This window comes from Pocillopora damicornis, chromosome 2 (genome assembly GCF_964200805.1).
Source record: "Pocillopora damicornis chromosome 2, jaPocDami1.2, whole genome shotgun sequence".
Taxonomy (NCBI): domain Eukaryota; kingdom Metazoa; phylum Cnidaria; class Anthozoa; order Scleractinia; family Pocilloporidae; genus Pocillopora; species Pocillopora damicornis.
In genome coordinates, this window is record NC_142671.1 from 10,489,680 (window position 1) to 10,513,867 (window position 24,188).

The following is a 24,188-nucleotide window of genomic DNA, read 5'->3' on the forward strand; positions in this document are numbered from 1 at the left end:
TCTTGCTGAAAACTAGTAGTACCTCTCATATAAGTAATAGGTTATTACCCTATCATGTTTCATGCATTTGCCATGCTCATCCTTGGGAACAAAATTTAATAAATATCTATAACTGGGCCCGGTAGTTCAAAGGTTGATTAGTGCTAACCCAGGATTAAATTTAAATCCAGGTTTCTGTATGTCTTTGTTCAAATGCCTTTTCTGGATAATTTTCTCTTTTCTTTTTAAAGCATCCAATGACCATATTTTGGACAAAGTGAATTAGATGGATTTTTCTCTAACAGCTTTCAGATCTGAAACCAGATTTCATATTAACCCTGAGTTATCTTAACCCAGCTTTGAACAACTAGGCCCTGGACACAATTCTCTTGCCTGCGTTAACCAATTTCTTTTTGCCAAACAAAAAAAAACCATTCATGATTAAATCCTTGACTGACACATTATCTTAAAAAACTGCTTCAGGAGGGAGTGGTATTTTCTCAAAACCTGAAGATAAAATGATCACAATGGAGAAGGTTTTGTCAAAATGTATCTTTCTGATTGTCTTTGGAAAATTTGGGTATATCAATGAAAGATCTTTTGTTCTTTATCTTACTGCGAGCATGGAACACAGGAAAATTCTGAGTCCCAATGAGAAAGCTAACCTCAGATGTATGGATTGTGTGCTCTAATGCTCTACCACTGAGCCAAAGGCCATTACAAGGTTCATACATATATGTGACACACGTCCTGTATACTAGTAGGATCAGTAAAGTCAAAAGCCTTGTTTGATTCAACAGAATAAGGAGGATGGCCAATTTTAAGCTTGGTAATATAGTTAAGAAAGATATGTTTTTGTCTGAACACTAGGATAATGCAAACTAAAAATGCAAGCTATCATAAGGAATCAAACCTTAGACCTTCAAATTCTGTACTCCAACCCTCTAGCACTGAGCCACAGAGACTCTATAATGTGCAATGCCATTACTAGGTTCATATGCTCTTCTTATATTAAGTCACATATGAGGCTTTTGATACTACTGATCCTAGCAGTATGTGTAATATATATGAATTAACCAATTGCCTGGCTCACTTTAGAATCTCTGTGGCTTAGTGGCAGAGCACAGAAAACCACAGGTACGAGGCTGATGCGTCATGGCAATTCACAGTTTATTCCAGGTCCCATACTCTTAACAAGATAACAAAAACATTGTTCTTCATTTCATTTCCAAGCTTAAAATTTACCACCTTTCTAATTCTTTTTTAACCCTTCAACTTCCAATATCCCATTAGTAATTCTCCTTACTGTCTGCCAAACAGTTCTTGTGTCGTTAGTTTGGAGAATTTGGCATTGGATCAACCTATAATCCTCTAACTGATATTTTTCTCTATCCTCATCACTTGTCTGCTTGATATTGTATTGATATTGTAAGGAGAAATTCTGTCTTGGTCACTCATGGGAGTTAAAGGGTTAATCCACACAAAGCTATCCAAAATGCCACTCAGGGAACATTGTTGCAAAACTTTGAGCAACTTTGGATTGGATCAGATCTACAACAAAAATATCTCTTTCCCTTAATTTAAACATTCATGTAGATTACAGGTAAACATGTACTTGTCTATTTTTAACATCTAACAAGGTGCAATATATAAGTGAGGAGCCAATTAGGCCTTACCTGACTTTTTGGCAGAAGAGTCTAGTTCTGGATATAACTGAGGTGTTCTTACATCCTCATTGCTTACTGGTAACTCCCTGTCACCAATTTGTGGTAGTAAATTTCCAGAACTGTTGACTTTGTCATCCTGTTGTGATCTGCTGCTACTCAAAGTTACACTTGTTTCATTTTCTTGTGTTTTCTCTACTTGAGCAGGAATTTGACGACTTCTCTCTATTTCATCCCCTGTGGTAACCTGTGTTGTACTTTCACTGACAACAACATTTTCTAGTGTTGACATAAATTCAGGTTTGTTAACATCACTCTGAGCTTCATCTTTACTCTTATCTTTGTACTCCAGTTCTAAAGTTTCCCTTATTAGACCTCTATCTGTTTCAATCGCATTTTCTTTCTGTAATTGATCAGGAATTTGATTATTTGTGCCCATTTCAACTCCAGTTGTAGCCTGTGCTATACTTGTATGGACAGCTTGATTTTCAAGTGTTGAACATTTTTTAGGTTCATCTTTAACACTATGATCTGCATGAGCTGAAGATTTTGATTCATTGTCATCTTCAGTTTCTGAAGCATTCACATTTGATTTTGTCTCACTGTTGAAACTCTCCAGTTCTTTGACATCCTCAGTCTCATTTTCGTCCTTTTGTGAGGGTAAAACCTCTTCATTTTTCTCAGCTAATTGAGAAGTGCCGGGAAGGAGAGTAGTCACTGAATCTTCTGTCACGGGCTCAGCTGCGAAAGCATTTTCACTTAGCTTTGTCACTTCATTTGTTTCCCCTTCAGAAACAGTACTGAGAGTAGCATCTGTAAAAAAATGGACAGGACTAACATAAAAAAAAATAGAAATGACATGATACATTTCGTAAATCGCTGTGTTTTCAAAACAAAACAAAACCCTCCGCGATGAAACATAAGCATTATAGACCTTTTGAGGCTTCATATTCTTTCCCCGCTGATGCAGATTTTGTGGCCGCGTCTTTAGATCTTCGCTTATGTTTCCTCTTCGGTTTGGTAGCTTCCATCGCATGTCTAATTCAGCTGATTTTCGCAAAATCTATTATGGGTCTGCTCCTATCAGGATTCAGTCACTTCCAAATCAAGGGTCTATCCCATGACTCTTTGAGAACTTCCGGTTTGCAAATTAAAGATGGCGCGAACTTTGGAACTTCGCGGAAAAAATGTGAGTGAAATTTAGTCCAGAAAACAGTTTTCATGACAATTCATTGTCTTTTTTAGAAATTTATAAGTGATTATGTACATATAAAGACACTCAGCGTATCTTTAGGGACTCCTTTTAGAGAGCACTCAAACCGGTTTTTATTGTAAGAGCCTTCTATGTTTACGATTTTTTTCAAATGAGCCAGCGATGTTATACAGCCACGAGAAGCTAAGCTTCGATAGGTACGTGGTGTTTCCAGCACGTTCTGAGGCATACGCGAACTCGGAGGTTTTGATGGCGAGACACTCTTGCAAGTTCGCTTTTCTATTTTTAACATTGTTTCTGGTCGTTCTTCTGGAAGACGGTTGCCTTGGCAAAGAGAAGAAACCAGATCCGAAGAACAAGAAGGAAAAGAGCAGTAAAATAGGCAAGAATGTGATGGATTACACGGAAGCAGATCTGCACAAATTACTCGACCAATGGGAAGTAAGCACGAAGACATAAACATTGTTGTTTTTCTTTTTAACTTCTCGCTTAAGGGTGTCAGAATCATTAACCATAGATTGTAGACTCACTTAAGGTATTTGGAATAGAATGGCATTAGTTTTAAGGTTAAATTTTCTTCAGAGCTATTATGAAAACATTTGATGCTCTGAAATTTATTATACCGATGGCCTCTTAATATTTTGAGGTGAATTTGATTGGAACACACATTTTCCATTTTTTCAGGGATGGATTCAATCTCGATTGTTGTCTCTTAAGTTTCTTTCAAGGGCTTTTCTTCCGTGTTGTAGAGTCCCTGAGACTCACTCTTTGTGTAATGGCTTTCAATTCAAATAGCCTTATGATAGTTGGATTTATGTTAAGGAACACCCCAGCCCAGGGGACACCTCCATTTTTAGGGCATTGGCTTTGTTCCCATTCAAATGGTAAGCTCTTATAATCTCTATATATTTCAGTGCTGTTAAAGGGACCTCTAAAGTGAGTTCCAATGTACACTTGTGCTGATCTTAGGAGTTTCACATGGATAAATGTTCAACCATGTAGAAGCTCTTTAGTTACATGTTCTCTCCTTCACTTAGGAAAATGATGAAGATATTGAGGAAGAAGATCGGTATGATGACAATGACCCCAGAAAGCCACCACTGCCAGGTGGAGGCTTTGATCCTCAACAGTTCAAGAATGACCCAATGGCTCTTTTGAAAGCATCTAAGAAGGGGAAAGTTATCATGATGTTTGTGTCAGTGGCTGGGAATCCAAGTAAAAAAGAAACAGAACAGATAACTGCAAGGTGGCAGACAAGTCTTTTCAATGCTCAATTTCAGATTGAAAGGTATTATACAACACATGAATATATGTCTTAAGTCTCATTTTTGTCCTGTTAGGCATTCTTTTTTACAAATATTATTTATGTATACATATATATGTGAAGTCTGTGTTTGATTTTTCCATAGTACAGTTCTTGATATGTAGAAGTAGAGCATGATATTTATTGAGATAGTAAAAAACAAAGAGACTACAATTTCATCCCAATCAGCCTGTTTTGTGATTAACTCACTCTTCAGGGGATTAAAATGACAAGAATATTCATAACCATCATTAACATACTTTAACATTTGCACAATTGATGTGGCAATAAATTTGGATGTTTTGTTCAGCTGTTACACAGCAACATATATATATAGCTGTTATGCAGCAACACACACACATATAATTTGATTGCATTACTTATGTCATATTTGTGACTTTCGCTAAGTGGACATAAAGGTGACATGAACCTGTCCCTCATCTTTTTGTTACATGTCTGCAATTTAAGTTTGATTCAGTCTATTTGACTCCACTGTGAGTTGTGTCTAGTATTTGAAATAATTTCCTGTTTTAAAAAAGGGAAGAAAGGATGGATGAAAGAATTGTTCGATGCACAAAGTAGATCTACCAAGAGTCTCTGCAAATAACCTGCCTGAAGTAATTCACTATTTATGAATCTTCTGTCTATGCTCAGGTATATTGTTGCAGATGACCGTGCTCTCTTCATGCTCAAGGATGGTAGCTTGGCTTGGGATGTCAAAGATTTTCTGATTACTCAGCCAGATTGTAAATTAGTTGAATTTGACAATCAGCAGTTCCCAGGAGCTGGTGCAAAAAGTGATCCAACAGCTAAAACTGAACTCTGATGTGATGCCATTTCTCATTAATAATGTTAAAGAATTGTACATTATTTCCAGCTGGTATTTTTATTAATATGTTAACTCTGGAGTTAAAGGTTACTGTAAACTTGAGATGATGCTTCACGCTGTTTAACCTTCTACACACTAACATTAGTATCCAAAATATCCATAGTCATCTCTATACATTTCATTGGAAGTTACTAAAACAAGGAATGACCCAAAATGATCTAAAATATGGCCATGATTGATTTCTAAAATGACTTAAAATGACCCAAAATTACCTTGAGTGATTTCTAAAATGACCTAAAATAACCTAATATCCAACCAGTCCAATCCAGATTTTGTCAGTGCTGCAAACTCAAGGTCATTTTAGGTCATTTTAGGTCATTTTAGAAATCAGTCAAGGTCATTTTAGGTTATTTTAGGTCATTTTAGAAATCACTCAAGGTCATTTTAGGTTATTTTGGGTCATTTTAGAAATCACTCAAGATCATTTTAGGTCTTTTTAGGTCATTCCTTGTTTTAGAAACTACCACATTTCATTTGGTACTGACTACAAGTGTTTGTTTAACAATCAGCTTCTTATGTTGGCAATCATTTCATATATTCTCATGATCTTTATGAACAATTTGGAAGTAAAACTATAAGGAGAAATTAGATGCTGGTAACTCTTAGGTTTTAAGGGGTTAAACATGGCAGGTAACCAGAGACAGAAGCGAGCAAAAGACATTGAAAGGAGCCAGAAGGATCTTGGCAACCTGCTAAAGTATGCGAGAGAAATCCACATCAGACCTATTACTGGAACAAAATACATTTTGTAGGATGCAAGCAAAGCTCCTGATTTATGAAGAGACTTAGGTTGATTATGTAGATTTATAAATTTCCTGAGACATGTGAAAATGTTTAAAGGATGTGTCACATATTTTCTTAGCTTTAGGTTTTGATTAGGTTTTTGTAATCTAAAAATCCTTACAAGGAACAAATCACAGGGCTGTGCTCTAGCCAAGTGGGGTCACTCTGGCAAGTGGGAAACTGGTTCATTTATCTTTGCATTTGTGAAAGCTTTGCATCAGGTTTCTGTGACAAGAACTATCAAATACTAAGTGATTCTTCTTACAGCACAGTTTTCTTAACACTTGAAAAGTGATGGTCTCTACATTTGTATCCATCGTAGACTACAAGCAGTCCCTCCTTTCTGGTGTAGTCTGTTGCACAAGTAAAAAATATCAGTGAAAAAATTGTTATTGCACCACAGGGATTTGTAGGAGTGACGTTGATACACTGTGGTGCACTGACATCAATTTTTTTTTTCATTTATTCTTTTTGACTCGCACGACAGACTGCCAAAAAGGAGGAACTGCTCATGGCTGGTATTCATGGGAATCTCCCACCAAAACTGATTTTATCTGGAGTACCTTTGTTTTAGTCATACAAACAGTTGAACATGGATTGACATTGGAAGTCCTATGTGTTTCCTCAAAAGTTTGCTGGTTCAGATGTAGAGAAGATTTTTTCTCTGTAGATTTACATAATTTTTGTTTTCAGACCTTGCAATGTAGTGCAAAAGGCACAGAACCAAAAGCTTTTTTTCATTCGGCTTGGACATTGATAATACTTGAAGACTCTGATCTCTCCTCACAATATTTGGTCAATATCATTATAGGTAATCAATTTTGAAGTAAATCAATTATTCATATTGTACTCTTGGAAAACTTGGTTTTTTCACTTTTTTTCAAGCAAAATGCATATTAAATGATTACTAATTTTGTGAAGTGCTGGTTTGTTTGTTTGAAAATTTCCTCATTTTGTTGCAGTCAAGTTGTTTATCAAAGCACACAAGTGATGTTTTCTCTACTTGAAAAGCCAAAGTTACTCCTGGCAAGCATATATTTGCACCCTTGTTTCCTTGTATAAATGACAAGCTAGAGGTTAGAGTATAGAGGAGTACGAAGACAGGAAGATTGTGACCACCTGCCTGGTGACAGTGACCCACCCAATTCTCAGACTTCAAGCAAGTTCTTTTTTCATGTTGTTGTCCATTGAATTTTCCGTGTTCCTGGGCTTCCCACCCTTGTTATAATCAAGCTCACCAGATTTTAATTCAGCCTTGAATAAGTTGACGAGGTGAGAATCCGGAAATATGCCCGTTCTAAATCTCTGCCTTTTTATTTTGGCTTTCAAAACCCTTCAAAACAATTTACCAATATTGTTGAGAATGTTTAGTCTGTGGAAAAGACAACGGAGAAAAAGAGAGTCTAAGCGTTACCATTAGGAGCCAAACGTATCACTGATGAACAGTGCATGTTTGGAAGAAGCAAATCACACTCTTGCTGCAATCACTCACAGCCAAATCCAAATTATCACAGATATTGAGTTTATAATCTTGCCCCTTCTCCAGCAAAACCGACGATATTCAAGTGACTCAAATCAATGCAAGACCATTACAAACTTCCTCTCACCGAAGTCTCGGTTTGATTGCAGCATGCACTCGCGGGATCCCTTCTTGAATATGTTTGGTCTTGCAGGCTGCAAAAAGAGTTGCTGTGTCTTCGATTCTTCAAAAGAGGCCGCGATTTACAAAGTGTCACAGTTTCGTGTTGATCTTTAAGTTGATTGAAGCCATTCGAAGGCTGGACTAACAGCTTAGGAAAAGGTCCAGAAAACGATACGCAACACAAGTGCCAAACATCGTGCCTAATGTTTACCTGTACTATGCAAATGTAAATCTTTCACTCACTTTGTTAGGATTTATTTAATGAGAAGGCAAAATTGAATTCATGACATGCTAATCTGTATTCAGTCGTAAATTGTATAAAAGAAATTAGGCAACACACTACGACACCATGAACCACAAACTCGCCGCTACGTTTGCGCCACGTGGCGTCAAACAAAGAATCTTGTCGACTTTCGGTAAACGACAGAGGAATTACTCAAACGTTAGCCATTGACTTTCTCAGATTTAAAAAAAATGGTGAGACACAGTGAGAGTAAGCCCCGTTCAGATAACATCAGCGATTGATGTCACCTTGCATAACTTTGCTTCGACCACGTCCTTCTCTCGTCCAGCAGCTCTGCGATTGAAGCTTCTCCGCCGGGCTCATAGAGCCGGAGACTCAAGAAAAACATGTTTCTTTACGACTGACACTTTCTGTCATATGTCCGGGGACTTTTCCCAAAGCCAACAAAGCGTTGATGAGAAGTAAGCCATCAGAAACGAATTCTGGGCGCCCTTCTCCGTTTGTAGCTTCGTAGCAAGTCTTCACTGTGTCACACAATGTAATAACGCGTCTCTTGGTATATATTGTTTTAATGCACCAATCAAACAAACGGTTATGTAGGGCTTAGAAAAATTACCAATCAAGGAGGAGTTTTTATTAGGGAACTAGCCTCGTCTTGAGGGACAGACGTATAGTCACGCTACATATTCCGAGGGATTGGTTCACCTTAGAAAGTTTCGTTATTGACCGTATTTTGAAATAGTGCTTTCGATTAATGTGTGAATTGTGCGATGCCTTTGCAATGAGACTTTCATCTCAAGTCAACTGTGACAGACCACGAGTAGTCTTTCTTTTTCCTCTCAAACTGTTTGTTCTTCCTTATTAATATTGATAACATTCGCTACTTTACGCCATTTCCTTACTAACTTGGGAACAGGCCCTCATGATTAGCACTTCGACGTGAACATCTCTTCGCCCTCAAGAAGGTATGAGGCCTTGATTCTCTGTCGGTCAAATATCGCTCACCCGAACTCCCCACTGTCCCCTGTAGGGAGAGGAGGGAGTTAAAGCGAGTGACTTCAGACTGTCTGAGTGTCGGGGCTGGGGTACATTTACGAGAACCTTAAGCCAAGGAAAGGGAAAGATCTCGTATTGATAAAAAACTGATTCCTTTTTTTCTCTTTTTCAGTTATCAATATGATTATCATTTTCTAATTTTTTTTTCAACAGGTGCGATAAGCTATTTACATTACATAATCTACTTACAATACATAAATTAAAGTAATCAAAATACTAATGTACAGTACACATTTTATCTTATCATTATAATTATTACTAAAAGTATAATCATTCTTATAGTCATTATTATTATTACCATTATTATCAATACTACAATTATTTTGACGTAAAGAAACTAAGGCAAAATTTTAACTTAATGGAGGAGTTAAAACTTGTTTTTGACCTTGACCATAAAATAACTTTTGAACTTGCGTGAGAGCTTTTCAATACCAGATTTTATATTTGATGCATTAGACAGTTAACTGACAATATAAAAGGTACTCAAAGTTGATGTTTAATTTATTTTAAGTTTTATTTCTTTTCACTAATTTGAATATAAGCTAATATATTTTTGTCATCCAGAAAGTTTACAATTTGTCGTTTGTTTCTTTGTTTGTTTCATTCATCAAAACCATGCACTACTTGTGTTACCATGGATTCCTCTTAGTTTTGATATGGTCACACTAGTTTACAAGTCACCTTTTGAATGATGAAACCCACAATGTCTCCATGGAAATACAGGATGGTGAAACAAGATGCAGAATGTTTCATCTTATTTTTATTTTACAAATCTAAACCTTTTAATCATAAGAGTTGGTCAAAATCTGTTTTTCATCCCATGCTTCCAAATGAATGTAAATATCTCCTAAGCAGTGGCACGCGCTACTTATTCACTTTAAAAAAAGCTGTGGTTTGAGACTTTCTTCATAGCTGTTCTGGGTTCATGTGGTAGCTCTAACTGTCTTAACCAGAAGAGTATGTATTCGAAAAACTAATAAAAATTTAAAAGTTTGGTAAACTACAGCAAGATAGGAGCGAAATAATTAGACCCAAAATGGAGATTGATGAGACTTGTCCTTTGGATGCTACCATATTGCACTTGTCTGTTTCACAGCAACTGATCTCACAATTGACAGCTTTATTCTCTCCACGCGAACCCAAATCTTCTCTGCATGTTTCTTTGTTGCAGTTTTCCTGGAGGTAAAAGGAAGGATCACAAAGAGAAATGAATAGAATGGAAGGAACAAGAACTTGTTTCATTTTCATAGCATTCAAAACAGTCAGTGGATTTTTTATTTCCCCTATGTGTAAAAAAGTTTCTACTCATCGCACTTCTTCGTAGGGAGGATCCTGAAATTTTTGCTACAGGAGGTCCAAGCTTTGATTCAGAAAACACGAAAGTTTTTGCTTACACATTTACTTAGGCTTAGGAATATTTTGAGAGCTGTGACTTCTAGACCCTTCCCCGAGCTCTGCCTCTGCGCAAGGGTTTATAATCACCAACCAAGAGGGGATTGAAAAAAAAAAGGCACATTGGAAAAGGTAGGATTGTGATGATGCCCGATAAATACTCACAAACAGCTTTAACAGCTTTTGAAAAGTTTATGAAAAGTTTTCCAAAATCATTCACACCGTAATGGGCATGTGCGAGTCCAACTGAATGAGACAGAATAACACAGGGTCAGTCAAACCGTCATCTTACCTTAGGAAGACAAGCAGCGACGAACTGGAGTTTTTGTTGATCATCTTTTTGCTTCTCAGCAGTAAAAACATTAAAGCACACTTCCTTATTTGAGTCGCAGTTGCCAACCCAACTCGTGTTAAAACAATCCTTCCAAGAAATTGTGGAATAACACACGTAGCAACTTAATGAGACGCCTGAGGAGAAGAATGAACCATATTAAATAAGCATAGGTTGTTAAAAGTTGTCGGTTAGCTCCTATTGTCTCTCTAAGGAAAGTTGTAGAAAGTTTTTCCTTTATTCAGGAGATAAAACGGAAGATAGGTTTTACCAGGAGCTCCTGATTTTATTGAACATTGCAGAAGCTGTTATAGATAGGATATGCGCGCGATTTCATCGAATTACGTAATCCAACAGAAAATTACGGCCATATAATGTTTACTTGGTAATCGAGTCACGTGACTTCTCAGATCGGAATCGCGCACTTCGCTTCAGTTGTATTAAACAGAAGAATAGAATCTAAAAAGTCTTGGAAAAGTGTTTAACGCTCTTTCTCACCCAAAAATAAAACCTTTGAAAGTGCTGGGAATATTTTCGTTTCTCTCAAAGCATTGCGTGATGAACCGTGGTCACGCAACAGACTGCAGTATTTTAGAGATTTTGCGTGAAAATGATTTCATTTGGTGCTTTATTCGTAATTGTAACACATTTCATTTCAAAATATATTAAAGTTCACACGGCAACCAGGTGGACAATCAGACATAGTTTGAAGCTACACTGGTTTGCAGATTTAATGAATGTAACCGAAGAAGTTACAATTCATAGACCCAACGTTTCGACACTCCTGTCTAGTGCCTTCATCAGGGGTGATCTAAACGCTGTAGCCAAAGTCTGTAGCCAAAACTTTACTTAGGAGGGCTGATTGTCTACCATCATCACTCGATTCGAAGGCTGAGGAGAGGAAATATGTTTCCAATGTCCTAAAGGCAAATGGCTATACAAAAACTTTTCTCCGCAACTGCCAAAAACCAGTTACAAATAGTAACGCTCTTGATGAAAGGGAACCAGCGACTGGTTTTGCTGTTATTCCTTACATACAGGGTGTTACTGAACCCATCAAGAGAATTTTGAATAGCCACAACGTTAAAGTTGCTCAAAAACCTTTTCAGACTTTGGGGCATATTTTCGCCAAACCTAAGGATCCTGTCACGAAAGAACAACGAACCGACGCCATTTATTCTATTCCTTGCAATGACTGTGATAACGAATACATCGGACAGACTAAACGCCAGTTTGGTACACGGTTAAAAGAGCACCAAAAAGCGGTTTTTCTTTGCAAAAAGGAAAATTCAGCTTTATCGGAGCATACTTGCCTAACCAACCATACAATTGGGTGGGATAATTCTAAAATTATCACCACTAATCGGCGTTACCACCAGCGCCTTTGTTTGGAGGCTTGGCACATTAACTCCGCCCACGCTCCTTTAAATCGTGACGATGGCGGTCTGCTTCCTGACGCCTATTTGCACCTCGTCAGAAAAAAAGGCCGCTAATTAGTGATCATATAAAAGGACCTCTTGTTGCAGCGTTTAGATCACCCCTGATGAAGGCACTAGACAGGAGTGTCGAAACGTTGGGTCTATGAATTGTAACTTCTTCGGTTACATTCATTAAATCTGCAAACCAGTGTAGCTTCAAACTATGTCTCACATTTCATTTAATTTTATTTCTTTCGTGTGTCGCTATTGTCAAACAAGGTGGCCGCCTGTGAGAGAGACAGGCTAGGGAATTTCGCGACTAAATCTCCGTCGTTCGAACGAATTATCACAACGTGGTAAACCAGAGGTGAATTTTAATTGGTGGTGGTTGAGACTTGTCTTCGCATCTTAAATGACATCTGATATGGCAATCAAGGTGGAGTAAAGATTCAGAAAGAAAGGAAAATAATACGTTACAAGAGACTTGCGGAAATTTTTTCGACAGATTATGCTTTCATTTATTTATCCACCTTTTCTGGTGGGTTTTGTTGGTATATTTTAGAAAGATAGTCTCGAGCATGGGATAAAGGAAAAAAAAAAAAACAAGTCTTAAGAGGCTGTCTCTCTTATTTCCACCCGGTCAATTTTGCGTCAAAAATAATTTTTCCTGAAACTCTGTCAACAGAAAGACTTTACCTAGGAAAGAACTAAATTAGATTTGGTTTGATTCGAAATAATTTTCTGACTGCATTAGGGGCCATAATTATTTTCCAGTCCGCAGGGACCGTCGCAACGTCTCGAAAATTGAAAAATAGGCATATTTTGTAACATTGCAAAATATTTGATTCGCATAGTTAAGCCACAGAATTTATATCAGATTGCTTAAAAACCTTTCTAGTTTGCCAAGAAAGTTAGAATTTGCCCTCTCAATATATTTTAAAAGGCGAATTTTAGCATATTCTGACCATTAGAAATCGCCATCGGCCGATGGCCGTAAATAACCTTGATTGAGACGTTAAGTTTTGGGATTTGGGACCTGGTTGACGATTCTATCCTACACAGCCGTTAAGTTTAGACCTTTATAGGTAAAAATATGCAAAAACCCCTGTACGTTTTCGATTTTTCAAAAGTTATGACCGTTTGAATCAGCACATGTACGAGCATTCGCGATTTTTTCGCCTACACCAAAATCGAACCACTGGAGCAGATTTCGTCATAAATACAGCTTACCCACTTTGCAGCCCGACTTCATGGCTCACTTCAGAATTTTTCTAATAGCCAAATTAGTGAAATCCATGATAACTTCAACAAATAGCTAGGTATTTCCTTCGAAAAGTAGGCGGCATCCATCGTGATTCGTGGTATCAAAACAAATGTCGGAATTGGCCACATTTCGCGGTGAATCACCCATTTAACATCGCTGCAGAGCTGAATTTTTTCCAAAATCAGAATATAAACTCTCCATGTCTGGAAGCTGAGGGAGAAATGAAGGTTTTAGACTTCTGAAGTGAAGAAATAATCGCTTAAATTTAGGTCCAGTTCGATGTTATACTGTTCTCACAAAGGTCCGCACAAAAGAGAAGACCGCTGATAGCTTGTGCCGTACGTTGTGCCGCATGGTTTTGTTTCGTATCCCAATGTAATATTTGGGGAGAAAAATTTTGGACGAAAAGAATAAATGCTTTTACCTGGAGTTTGATATCATATAATCAATAAATCGATTTTAAATATCCTGAGCTTGCTTCTCTCGGTTTCGCGTCGATTGTGTCCACAGAACAGCAACCTGTCAATAGCCGGAGAAATCGGCTACCAACGTGTTAAAAACTTGACACATGCTTCGTATGAACAGATGTTATAAGTGTTGCTTTTGGTAAATTTTCAATCGATTTCATCAAAACATTTCACTGACTACTAGATATTATAATATAATACACTATAACAACGCCGTCAGAACTTGATATCGGAAGTAAAGGTAGTTTATATCTGTAGAGCATATTCTACACTTTCAGCCACCGTATAAGACATTGTTTACAGAAGTCTACTGAGAAACACATTGAAAATCACTAATCACGTCCGACAGTTTGTCTCTCAATTTTACAGGGATCTCAAAATGACTACAGATGGCTCTCAACAAAACCACGTTGAATTTCTGAAGTGTGTTACTGTGGTAACGTTCACAGAGGTCCTACGTATTGTAGCAGATTGGATGTGAGACTTTGATCTCTTTCTTAACTTTGTCTACCAGATCTTGTCTCTCGGAATTTTCCTGGACGCATTGGATATCTTCTATCCTCATCCAGCGATATCCCGATCACGTCCTGATCTTTTCGCCGCATTGCTGCTAGCCGGGAGAAAAAGCTCTGAACTTGGCTCTCTGTCAGCCACTGTTCTCTAGTGAACAAACGTGCATTTGATTCATTTTTCGCATTTCGCATGTCCACTGCAACTTGTAAACCGTACCGTTAGATATTCTTTTACCTTCTCTGAAAATCTAACGCTGCCCCTTGGTTTGCTTACGGCCCATCCTGTTCGTAGAGACGAGTGGGGCGAAGTATCCACGGGAGAAGTGAGTGGTGTACTGGAATCTAACGAACAGCTCGAACACTCGATACCAGCGGTACCTATCGACGAGAACTTAAGGGCCCAGTCCCTTTTGATTGCATCATACTGGCCTAACCTGCTGACTGTATGCTTTCCAACGTCCAGGTGCAGCTCCAGCTGCGAAAAGGCTTCGAACACTTCAACACATCCAAACACAGAGCATTCAAACAATTGCTGTTTCCTTGCTGCCCTTTGAACGACGCTTGACCACGCGCTTTTCAGGAGGATCATAAAACCCTTGAGATTCTATGGTTTGAAGGGACTCGTTGTTGCGAACTAACCTCGAAAACTAAAGCCATGTTTCGCGCTTAATGTCCCGTTGAAACTTTAGATTGCAGCTGCATTCTCTTCAAGAATCAGTCATAGAACTCCACTTGTAAGTCTACATATGTGTCGAAGTTTGGCGTTTTGGAATTTAAAGCTGAACGATTGCACTATCGCGCATAACAGATTCCACAACTTCGAATATGGAGATATCGGTCTGAGAGTTTGGAAATGTTATGGCATCGGTAAAGGGAAGTACATTCGATATGACGTAATTTATATCAAGCGCCAAGGTCAAACATACAGTACAAAGATAGATAAGATACAAAAAAGCGACATTAAAACGCCTTTGCGGCGTATAATGCGAAAAAAAGCCTCACAAAGAAACACACCTCTGAGCTTTGAAAAAGCGCGGATCGAAAATACCAACACATGATTGGTTACTCTCTTTCCAGAGAGAACCAATGAAAACGGAACACCGTTGATCCTAACCGCAGGTAAACCAAGTATAAAAGGATGGTTTTCCACCCTTTTTGGCGGGATTGGAGTTGAGAATTTCTCTGCCTGTCCCTGATTAACACAGCCTGACTTAACAAACCAGCTGAAGAGATTCTTTAAGAATCGAAACCGCCGATCCTGCCAGACGATATACTTCACTTTCAGTTTTACCTGAAAAAGATGTCAGCTTTTGAAACACCATTGCGGCCACCAAAAACGCCAGACTACCGTCCAAATCTGGACGAGGAGATGGAATTAACGTACACTGATCCGAACCTAGAATCGGACCCAGAGGATAGCCCTCCAGCATCACAACTCGAGCCAAGGCATAAAGCTGAATTAGCCAAACAACGCAGCAACGAAGGTCTACGCCTTCAAAAAGAAAGCCGTCAAAAAGAAAACCTTCCGAGGAATAGCCCATCCACGCGGCAGCCAAGGAAGAGGAAACATGAAGACACCATCAGCGCTATCCAGTTCAAGAAGCAAAAAACTGAAACCTCCATTTTAAAACTGGAGAGACACTTACAACAAAAGACTTGCCCTAAGTCGCTTCAATACAAGGCGAAGGCAAACGTCACGCCTGACGAAACCTTTCGACTGGAAATAAGCGCTATTAAAAGTCACGCCGAAGAACAATACGTTAGCGCCCTAGTGCGCTTCCATCAGCGTAGACTTGTTAGTCACAAGAACAAACTTGAAAAGGCTAATACTGCCAAGTCTCGATCACAATACAATGTAAATACACGTGAAAGATCACGTTCGCCTTTGAGGAACACTGTAAATACTGATGTCGACAGGATAGACAAAATAGAAAATCAGCTTTCAGAGCTGAAAGATCTTATACGAAGCTATCCTCGACGTCAAAACTCACTACAAACCGACCGAGACCTATCAATATACACACTATTCATCTTGCCACCCACCAGGTGTTAAGAAAGGCTTTATTAAAGGAGAAGCTATCAGACTTCTAAGAACAAACTCCTCGGAAAGAAATTTCCAGGAGGCCATGTGTAACTTCAAAACACGACTTGAAGCACGTGGTTACCCAAAAAGGCTAATTGAAAAAACGTTATCTGAGGTCTCGTTTGCCGCAAGGCAGTCGACACTTAAAAAACAAAATATTGCCTTTTGTGACAGCATACCACCCAGGGGTTAAAAATTTAAAACAAATACTGATGCAAGAATGGAACCTCATCCAAAATCAGCCACTGCTGAAAACAATTTACAAAACGCCTCCGATTATATCATACAAAAGAGGTAAATCGCTCAAAGACATACTCGTCAGAGCGAAGCTTTAATTAAAGGCTTTTGCGTCGCAAACGTAAAACCACACAGGGGAGTCTGTGTAGGCCTGTCTATGACCTCTTCAATGACAGTATATCATTTTTCTCCCCAAATATTACATTGGGATACGAAACAAAACCATGCGGCACAACGTACGGCACAAGCTATCAGCGGTCTTCTCTTTTGTGCGGACCTTTGTGAGAACAGTATAACATCGAACTGGACCTAAATTTAAGCGATTATTTCTTCACTTCAGAAGTCTAAAACCTTCATTTCTCCCTCAGCTTCCAGACATGGAGAGTTTATATTCTGATTTTGGAAAAAATTCAGCTCTGCAGCGATGTTAAATGGGTGATTCACCGCGAAATGTGGCCAATTCCGACATTTGTTTTGATACCACGAATCACGATGGATGCCGCCTACTTTTCGAAGGAAATACCTAGCTATTTGTTGAAGTTATCATGGATTTCACTAATTTGGCTATTAGAAAAATTCTGAAGTGAGCCATGAAGTCGGGCTGCAAAGTGGGTAAGCTGTATTTATGACGAAATCTGCTCCAGTGGTTCGATTTTGGTGTAGGCGAAAAAATCGCGAATGCTCGTACATGTGCTGATTCAAACGGTCATAACTTTTGAAAAATCGAAAACGTACAGGGGTTTTTGCATATTTTTACCTATAAAGGTCTAAACTTAACGGCTGTGTAGGATAGAATCGTCAACCAGGTCCCAAATCCCAAAACTTAACGTCTCAATCAAGGTTATTTACGGCCATCGGCCGATGGCGATTTCTAATGGTCAGAATATGCTAAAATTCGCCTTTTAAAATATATTGAGAGGGCAAATTCTAACTTTCTTGGCAAACTAGAAAGGTTTTTAAGCAATCTGATATAAATTCTGTGGCTTAACTATGCGAATCAAATATTTTGCAATGTTACAAAATATGCCTATTTTTCAATTTTCGAGACGTTGCGACGGTCCCTGCGGACTGGAAAATAATTATGGCCCCTAATGCAGTCAGAAAATTATTTCGAATCAAACCAAATCTAATTTAGTTCTTTCCTAGGTAAAGTCTTTCTGTTGACAGAGTTTCAGGAAAAATTATTTTTGACGCAAAATTGACCGGGTGGAAATAAGAGAGACAGCCTCTTAAGTAAGGAATCGAACTCCAAACCTTCGGATTTTCGCTTCGATGTTTATCTGGTAGATTTGCGGAACCACTCATCTGGAACTCTAGTGCATGTGTATTTTTCATCATTGAACTACACCGTTTGTGAAAATAATCGCTTGTTTGATAAACGGTCAAACTATAGGGATTAAGAGATGAAACCGATTAAGAGATGAAAATATGGACATGAAATGTAAATCCTTTAGAAATGTCGTCAATGTAACAAAGAAAACCTTACTATTTCGTTTCCTTACTCACCTTTCTGCACCAAACCGATTAAGAAAACGGCGATGATCAGAGATGAAATTATGACGTTACTTGCCATCATTTACTCGGTAGGAAATACTTGCTTAGTTCCAAACTGTACCCGCTACAAAGACAGCTATGGTAGGCCTCGTACGAAGCACGCCAAATTTAAATAGCGCCCATTGTGGCTTTTTGCCCATTGAAATGAGGATATTTATCCCAATACTGATGTCTCATTTCCGCTTGGCTTCCTTCGGATTCAATAACACCGTATCGTTGTAAAATCAGGATGTGGAATAGTGGAACACGGAAGGGAAAAGTTAGGGACAAAAAGCTCTCTTTTAAACAAAGAAAAAAGCGTTTGTTTAGCGAGTTTAAAATACGATAGAATTTTTGTAGAATGAGAGGAAGGTATTAAGATTGAAAACAGCAAATCTATCTAGATCGCATTTCAAATAAAATTGAGTGGAGTCCTTAAGTATACCATATGATCGCCCGGGAAAGCAAAATTTCAGTCTTGTTGTGTATATATAATGGTCAGATCAAAATGGATGTATATTAGAAAACGCCTAAATTTCTGGAATTTTGTTGTGATAAATCACAATTTCGTAGCGTGCATCGGTAGAACAGCCTTGACTATTCCTTTACTTGATTTTTTTTTCAATAACGAATTTTTTAATATTAGGGCAGCTTTTATCCAACATAAATCTGCACGCTGTCACACATCAACGCCTTTGATTTCCTGCCAGAATCTGCCTAATTTTTTTCTTTCACGATGGTGGCGAGAGAAACATATTGTAGATTGTTTCATGACAGGACGGAAAACGCGTGCACTGTAAGTATCTCCCGTTGTCCCATACAAAGCCTTAGAAAACTTTTCTAAGGCTTTGTATGGGCTTTTTTTCTGGAGTATCTGGTAGCGCTCCAGGTTGCTTCAATATGCTTACCGCAAGGCGTCATAATCTCGTCACTTTGTGACAGAAATGTCGTTTAACTGAAAGTGAACCAGAACACCAACAGACCTATACATGTCTCAATTTTCCCATGAGGGAATGTTAGGCATCAATGACACGTCATCGCTTGTCAAACTTTGTCAGTAAACATGACTTTCACTTACTTAATTGGCACAGGATATACTACTACCGATGAGGGAATAATAAATAAATCTGATCAGAAGTCTGTGGCAGGTCGGGTGATATTGAAACGCGTGGAAAATGTGTCGGAAAAGTGACGTCAGCCGTGTAACCTCGCAACGCAAAACCAAGGGTGGTCTTTAGGATTGTGGTTTTGTAAAAGATATAGGCTAAGATCGACGCGATACGAAGCGTGTGACGACTAGAATAAAGATAGGAAAAGAAAACTACGCGAGTGACTAGTGTTGCTATACTGGGATTTCCAACACTAACTGGCACCTCCGACGGGACTGAGATCGAGACATGGAACTGGAGGCACTTCAGAAGAATTTGGACGCAAAACTCAAGCTTTTGGCGTACAAGCAAGAAAAGGGAAAGGGCATTGTGGACAAGGCAAACGCGACAACTATTGGGAGACACCGTGACGGGTTGGTGTGTTTAGCAAAAGAAGCGGACGAGATCAAATTAAAGATCGAAGAGAAGAAGATTGCAAAGGGTGAGCAAATGGACGAGGTATGTGCATGGAGCAATGAAATAGACAAAGTTATTGAGGGTGTAGACGCGGAGATCGAATACCTTGGGAAGTGTTTGGGGGAGGTGAAGAAAAAATCGCAAATGGCCGAAAAAGAAAGCGAGAAAGCGACAATCGCGAAGGAGAGAGAGGAGCAACTCGCGTTTGAAAAAGCACAATGGGAAATGAAGCTTGATTACGAAAAAAAATCAGAGGAATTAGGTAGCAAAAAAGGGAAAGGGTTATCAGGCGATTCCGGAATGCACGCAAAGTTGCCAAAGCTATCAATAACGAAGTTTGATGGGTCCTTCGAACAATGGCTCTCTTTTTGGAACAAATTTTCCGCGGAAATAGACGCGACGGATCTGTCAGCAGTGACAAAGTTCGCTTATCTAAAGGAACTCCTTGTTACAAAGGTACGAGCGGACATAGATGGACTCCCGTTCAATCTTGAGGGGTACGAAAGGGCGAAGGCCATCCTAAAATCGGAGTACGGGAAAACGTCCGAAATTGTAAATGCATATGTAAACAACATCATGGGTTTGCCTACCATCACAAGCGCCAGTCCAAAAGAAATTAATGAGTTTTACAAAAGGCTTCTGTTCAATGTACAAAGCTTAGAGACGCTCGGGAAGTTACGTGAAGTCTCCGGAAATGTGAGGGCGGTGTTAGACAAACTGAAAGGAATAAAGGGAGACTTAGTCCGGGGACACGAAGATTGGCGAGACTGGGATTTCGCTAAACTGATTCAGGCAATTAAAGGTTGGAGAGACATAAATTCAGAAGGAGAAGAAAGCGATGGTGCGAGTGTGTCCAAGAGGAAGAATGATCGCAACGACTGGAATGCCCGCGTTCCGCCGCCACGCGGAAGGTCTTATCAGGTCCAACAACAAGCAAATGGAGGACAGATGCGCGGATGCGTCTATTGCGATGACACGAACCACACATCCGCTAATTGCACCAAAGTTGTCGCGGTCGGAGACCGCAAACGAATTCTGAGCCAAAAACAGTTGTGTTTTAATTGTACAAGTGACAAACACAGAGCAGACAGCTGTAGAAGCCGCGGGTGTCATAACTGTCAACGCCGACATCACACGTCAATATGTGATCACCCACCAAGCGGTCACACATCGAGGGGAAGATTTATGACGGCACAAAACAAAGGAACAGAGAGAGTCGTGTATCCCGTTGTTGTCGTAGAAGTAAATGGAATCAAATGCCGCGCACTCCTAGACACTGGGGCAGGCAGCTCATACGCGTCGTCAGCTATCCTTGAACACCTGGGAAACAAACCGCTACGAGAAGAATTCAAGCGCATAGAGATGATGCTTGGGTCAACAAACAAGGTCATCGGAGTTCATAGCGTGACGATTGGCAGCCTTGATGGAAAATTTCGATTGGAAACGGAAGTCACCAGAGTGGACCGTAGTACATTGCTATCACTTGACAACCCAGGATATGCTGGGATACTGGAGAAATACCCCTACTTGGATGGGGTATACATGGACGACAGAGACGAGAAGCCTGAGCTACCAGTCCACATTATCCTGGGTGCGAGCGAGTACGCGAAAATAAAGACAGAAACCATACCAAAGATCGGACGTCCCGGCGAACCTGTTGCAGAGCTAACAAAGTTCGGATGGACAATTATGTCACCAGGTAAAGAAGTTGACCTCTCTAATATGTTCTTGACCCAGACGACAGCGGCAGATTACGAACAACTATGCAAATTAGATGTTCTAGGATTGCGTGACACACCAGGCGGAGATCAAGCAGATGTTTATGAAGAATTCAAGGAACAATTAACACGAGGGCCAGAGGGATGGTACGAGACGGGGCTACCCTGGAGGGGAAACCACCCTCCACTGCCCAACCACAGAGCGGGAAGCTTGAAGCGATTGGAAAGTACCATTCGGAAACTGGAGAAGAACGGAATACTCCAGAAGTATGACGCCATAATTAAAGACCAGCTTAACGAAGGAATAGTGGAGCGAGTGTCAGGCCCACCAGTGGGAAAGGAGTTCTATATTCCACATAAAGCAGTGGTGAGAGAAGCTGCAGAGAGTACCAAACTTCGAATCGTGTACGACGCCTCTGCCCGAGCTTCAGAGAAGGCTCCTTCTCTCAACGAGTGCCTTCACGCGGGACCTCCGTTGCAGAACAAGCTTTGGGCTGTTCTTGTCCGTGCACGTTTCCACCCAGTCGCGTTAACAGGTGATATCAAGCAAGCGTTCTTACAAGTACGAATACGGGAAGAAGACAGGGATGCCATGAGATTCCACTGGATCACGGACTTGCAATCCAGGCGAGTGGAAATACTGAGATTCACGAGAGCTCTGTTTGGTTTGGCCCCATCGCCCTTTCTTCTTGGGGGAGTTATCAAACAACACCTGGAAGCCTGTCGTACCGAGAATCCGGACCTGGTGAGGGAAATAGAGAAGAGTCTATACGTCGATGACCTTATCAGCGGGGGACCCACCGTAAAAGCTGCCCTTGAAGTCAAAGCAGGCGTTACCCATGTCTTTAACCAAGCCTCATTCAAGCTGCACAAGTGGCATTCAAATGTTCCGGCAGTGGAGTCCCCTGGTGAGTCTCTTAGCGAAGATACTACATTCGCGAAAGAACAGTTGGGTGCACCTCAAGAAGGAGGGGGATCTATTCTCGGGCTTCCATGGAACAAGCGACAAGATACCATTGAAATAAATTTCCCAACTGACCGCACCCAAGTGACAAAGAGAGGGATACTAGCGAAGATAGCAAGAGTGTATGACCCGTTAGGGCTCGCAGCGCCTATGACATTGAGTGGAAAACTACTGTACCGAGACGCATGTGATTTGAAAGTCGGATGGGATGCTCAACTTCCTGGTCAACTGGGAACCAAGTGGTCAAGATGGGAAGCACAGCTACCAGTGAGCATTTCCGTACCCAGAGCCATACCTCAACACTTTGAAGAGATCAGCAACATTGAGCTACATTGTTTCGGCGACGCAAGCGGACAATGCGTTTCTGCGGCAGTGTACGGTGTCATATCTCAACCATCCGGTGATAGTGTTGGGCTGATAGCAGCCAAAGCTAGACTGGCGAAGCAAGGCCTCACCATCCCCCGCCTCGAGTTGGTCTCCGGTCACATGGCGACCAATCTCATTGTGAACGTTAAGGAAGCATTAGAGGGTTTCCCAGTTGGAAATATGGTTTGCTGGTTGGACAGCAGCGTTGCGTTACATTGGATCAAGGGAGCAGGGAGTTACAAGCAGTTCGAGAGAATGGTTGGATTGGTGAAGAGAAGTCTACAGAAGACCATTGGAAACGGGTTCCTAACGTGGACCGAGTTAGAGGAGGTTATACTAGACGTAGAGGTTGCAGTCAACAACCGACCTTTAAGTTACGTGGAGGACGATGTGCAGCTACCGATCTTGACCCCCCACTCCCTGTTGTTTGGTCAACCAAATGCACTACTCGAGTTGGAACCGCACCGCATAGAAGACGGTGAATTACGCAAGCGAGCAAAGTATCTCAGACGATGCAAGGAGGCCGTCTGGAAGCGATGGACGGGGGAGTACTTAAAGGGGCTGCGCGAACGCCATCGTCTAAAGAATCCTGGAAAGCCCGAAAATCCTATTGTGGGCGAGGTCGTGCTGATCAAGTCGGACGACAAGAATCGCGGGAAATGGAAGGTCGGGATCGTCACGGAACTAATCAAAGGGCGTGACGGTGTTGTCCGGGGAGCAAAGTTGCGCACAGGGACCTCACATCTAGAGCGAGCAGTACAGCAGCTGTATCCGTTAGAACTGTCATGTGATCGACCGGGAGACGGCGACAGACCTCCAACGACCGAGTTGCGCATTGAAGCGCCAGCGTTCAGGCCTTCCCGTGATGCAGCCGTCGCAGCAAGATTACGTATGGAGGATCTTGCTCACGATGAGGAAGGGGATTGAACTTTGAACCAAACCGAAACAGATTGGATGACAACAGCGGATCGGATGCTTGAACATTCTACTTATGAACTGAACATCTGCCACTATGGCTACTGATTGATCAATGATTAGTGTGATTAGGAAATCGATTGAGAATTCTAGATGATAGATTCGTTCATAAAATTTAAGCGATAAGGTTCATTTCTCGACAGACATTTGCTCTCCGAGACAAATGGGGGGAGGGTGTCGGAAAAGTGACGTCAGCCGTGTAACCTCGCAACGCAAAACCAAGGGTGGTCTTTAGGATTGTGGTTTTGTAAAAGATATAGGCTAAGATCGACGCGATACGAAGCGTGTGACGACTAGAATAAAGATAGGAAAAGAAAACTACGCGAGTGACTAGTGTTGCTATACTGGGATTTCCAACAAATGCAATTTACATTTAAAAAAACTTTATACTTGGAGGATTTCAACTGCTTTTTTTTTTCTGGTAGTCCTTGCATAAACCTTGTACCCTGTTTCATCCACATTAATTCTTCGTAGTTGTACATTCACTGCGAACAAAGCTTTCCGGTTAATTTTTATCGTTTTATCCCGTTGAGATAGGCCGCTGTCCACTAGAATTTTCTACAACATTATATCAGTATGGAAACGCGGGC

General features: G+C 40.4%; 4 protein-coding genes and 1 non-coding gene across 6 annotated transcripts in view; 2 read left to right on the forward strand and 3 right to left on the reverse strand.

Annotated features, from left to right (window-relative positions):
* The window catches only part of LOC113670902 (ectopic P granules protein 5 homolog), a 38,436-nt gene extending 35,441 nt beyond the window's left edge, over window positions 1-2,995 (reverse strand). The window contains exons 1-2 of the mRNA XM_027187114.2: window positions 2,578-2,995; window positions 1,656-2,456 (exon numbers count right to left, since the gene is read on the reverse strand). Coding sequence (XP_027042915.2) covers window positions 1,656-2,456; window positions 2,578-2,674 — 898 coding nt within the window. The 5' untranslated portion in view covers window positions 2,675-2,995. The remainder of the gene's footprint in view (window positions 1-1,655; window positions 2,457-2,577) is intronic.
* Window positions 2,996-3,032: 37 nt separating this feature from the next.
* On the forward strand, window positions 3,033-6,751 carry LOC113670847 (LDLR chaperone boca). Its single transcript, XM_089195440.1, has 3 exons — window positions 3,033-3,297; window positions 3,894-4,144; window positions 4,814-6,751. Exons 1-3 carry the CDS (start codon window positions 3,106-3,108, stop codon window positions 4,983-4,985), a joined length of 615 nt encoding a protein of 204 aa, XP_089051566.1. The 5' UTR covers window positions 3,033-3,105; the 3' UTR covers window positions 4,986-6,751.
* A 1,203-nt stretch (window positions 6,752-7,954) lies between these two features.
* Window positions 7,955-8,249, reverse strand: LOC149049849 (RNase MRP). Its single transcript, XR_016184510.1, has one exon.
* Window positions 8,250-9,265: 1,016 nt separating this feature from the next.
* On the reverse strand, window positions 9,266-18,183 carry LOC149049850 (uncharacterized). 2 transcript variants are annotated; one of them, XM_089195442.1, is made up of 3 exons: window positions 17,984-18,183; window positions 10,458-10,633; window positions 9,266-9,949 (listed from the first exon to the last, which is right to left on the reverse strand). In XM_089195442.1, exons 1-3 carry the CDS (start codon window positions 18,051-18,053, stop codon window positions 9,758-9,760), a joined length of 438 nt encoding a protein of 145 aa, XP_089051568.1. In that variant the 5' UTR covers window positions 18,054-18,183; the 3' UTR covers window positions 9,266-9,757. The 2 variants fall into 2 exon arrangements, with proteins under 2 accessions (XP_089051568.1, XP_089051569.1); XM_089195443.1 differs by lacking the exon at window positions 17,984-18,183 and adding an exon at window positions 13,145-13,504.
* A 1,070-nt stretch (window positions 18,184-19,253) lies between these two features.
* LOC149049851 (uncharacterized) lies at window positions 19,254-23,919 on the forward strand. The gene has a single exon (XM_089195435.1). It carries the CDS (start codon window positions 19,408-19,410, stop codon window positions 23,548-23,550), a length of 4,143 nt encoding a protein of 1,380 aa, XP_089051561.1. The 5' UTR covers window positions 19,254-19,407; the 3' UTR covers window positions 23,551-23,919.
* The last annotated feature ends 269 nt before the right edge of the window (window positions 23,920-24,188 follow it).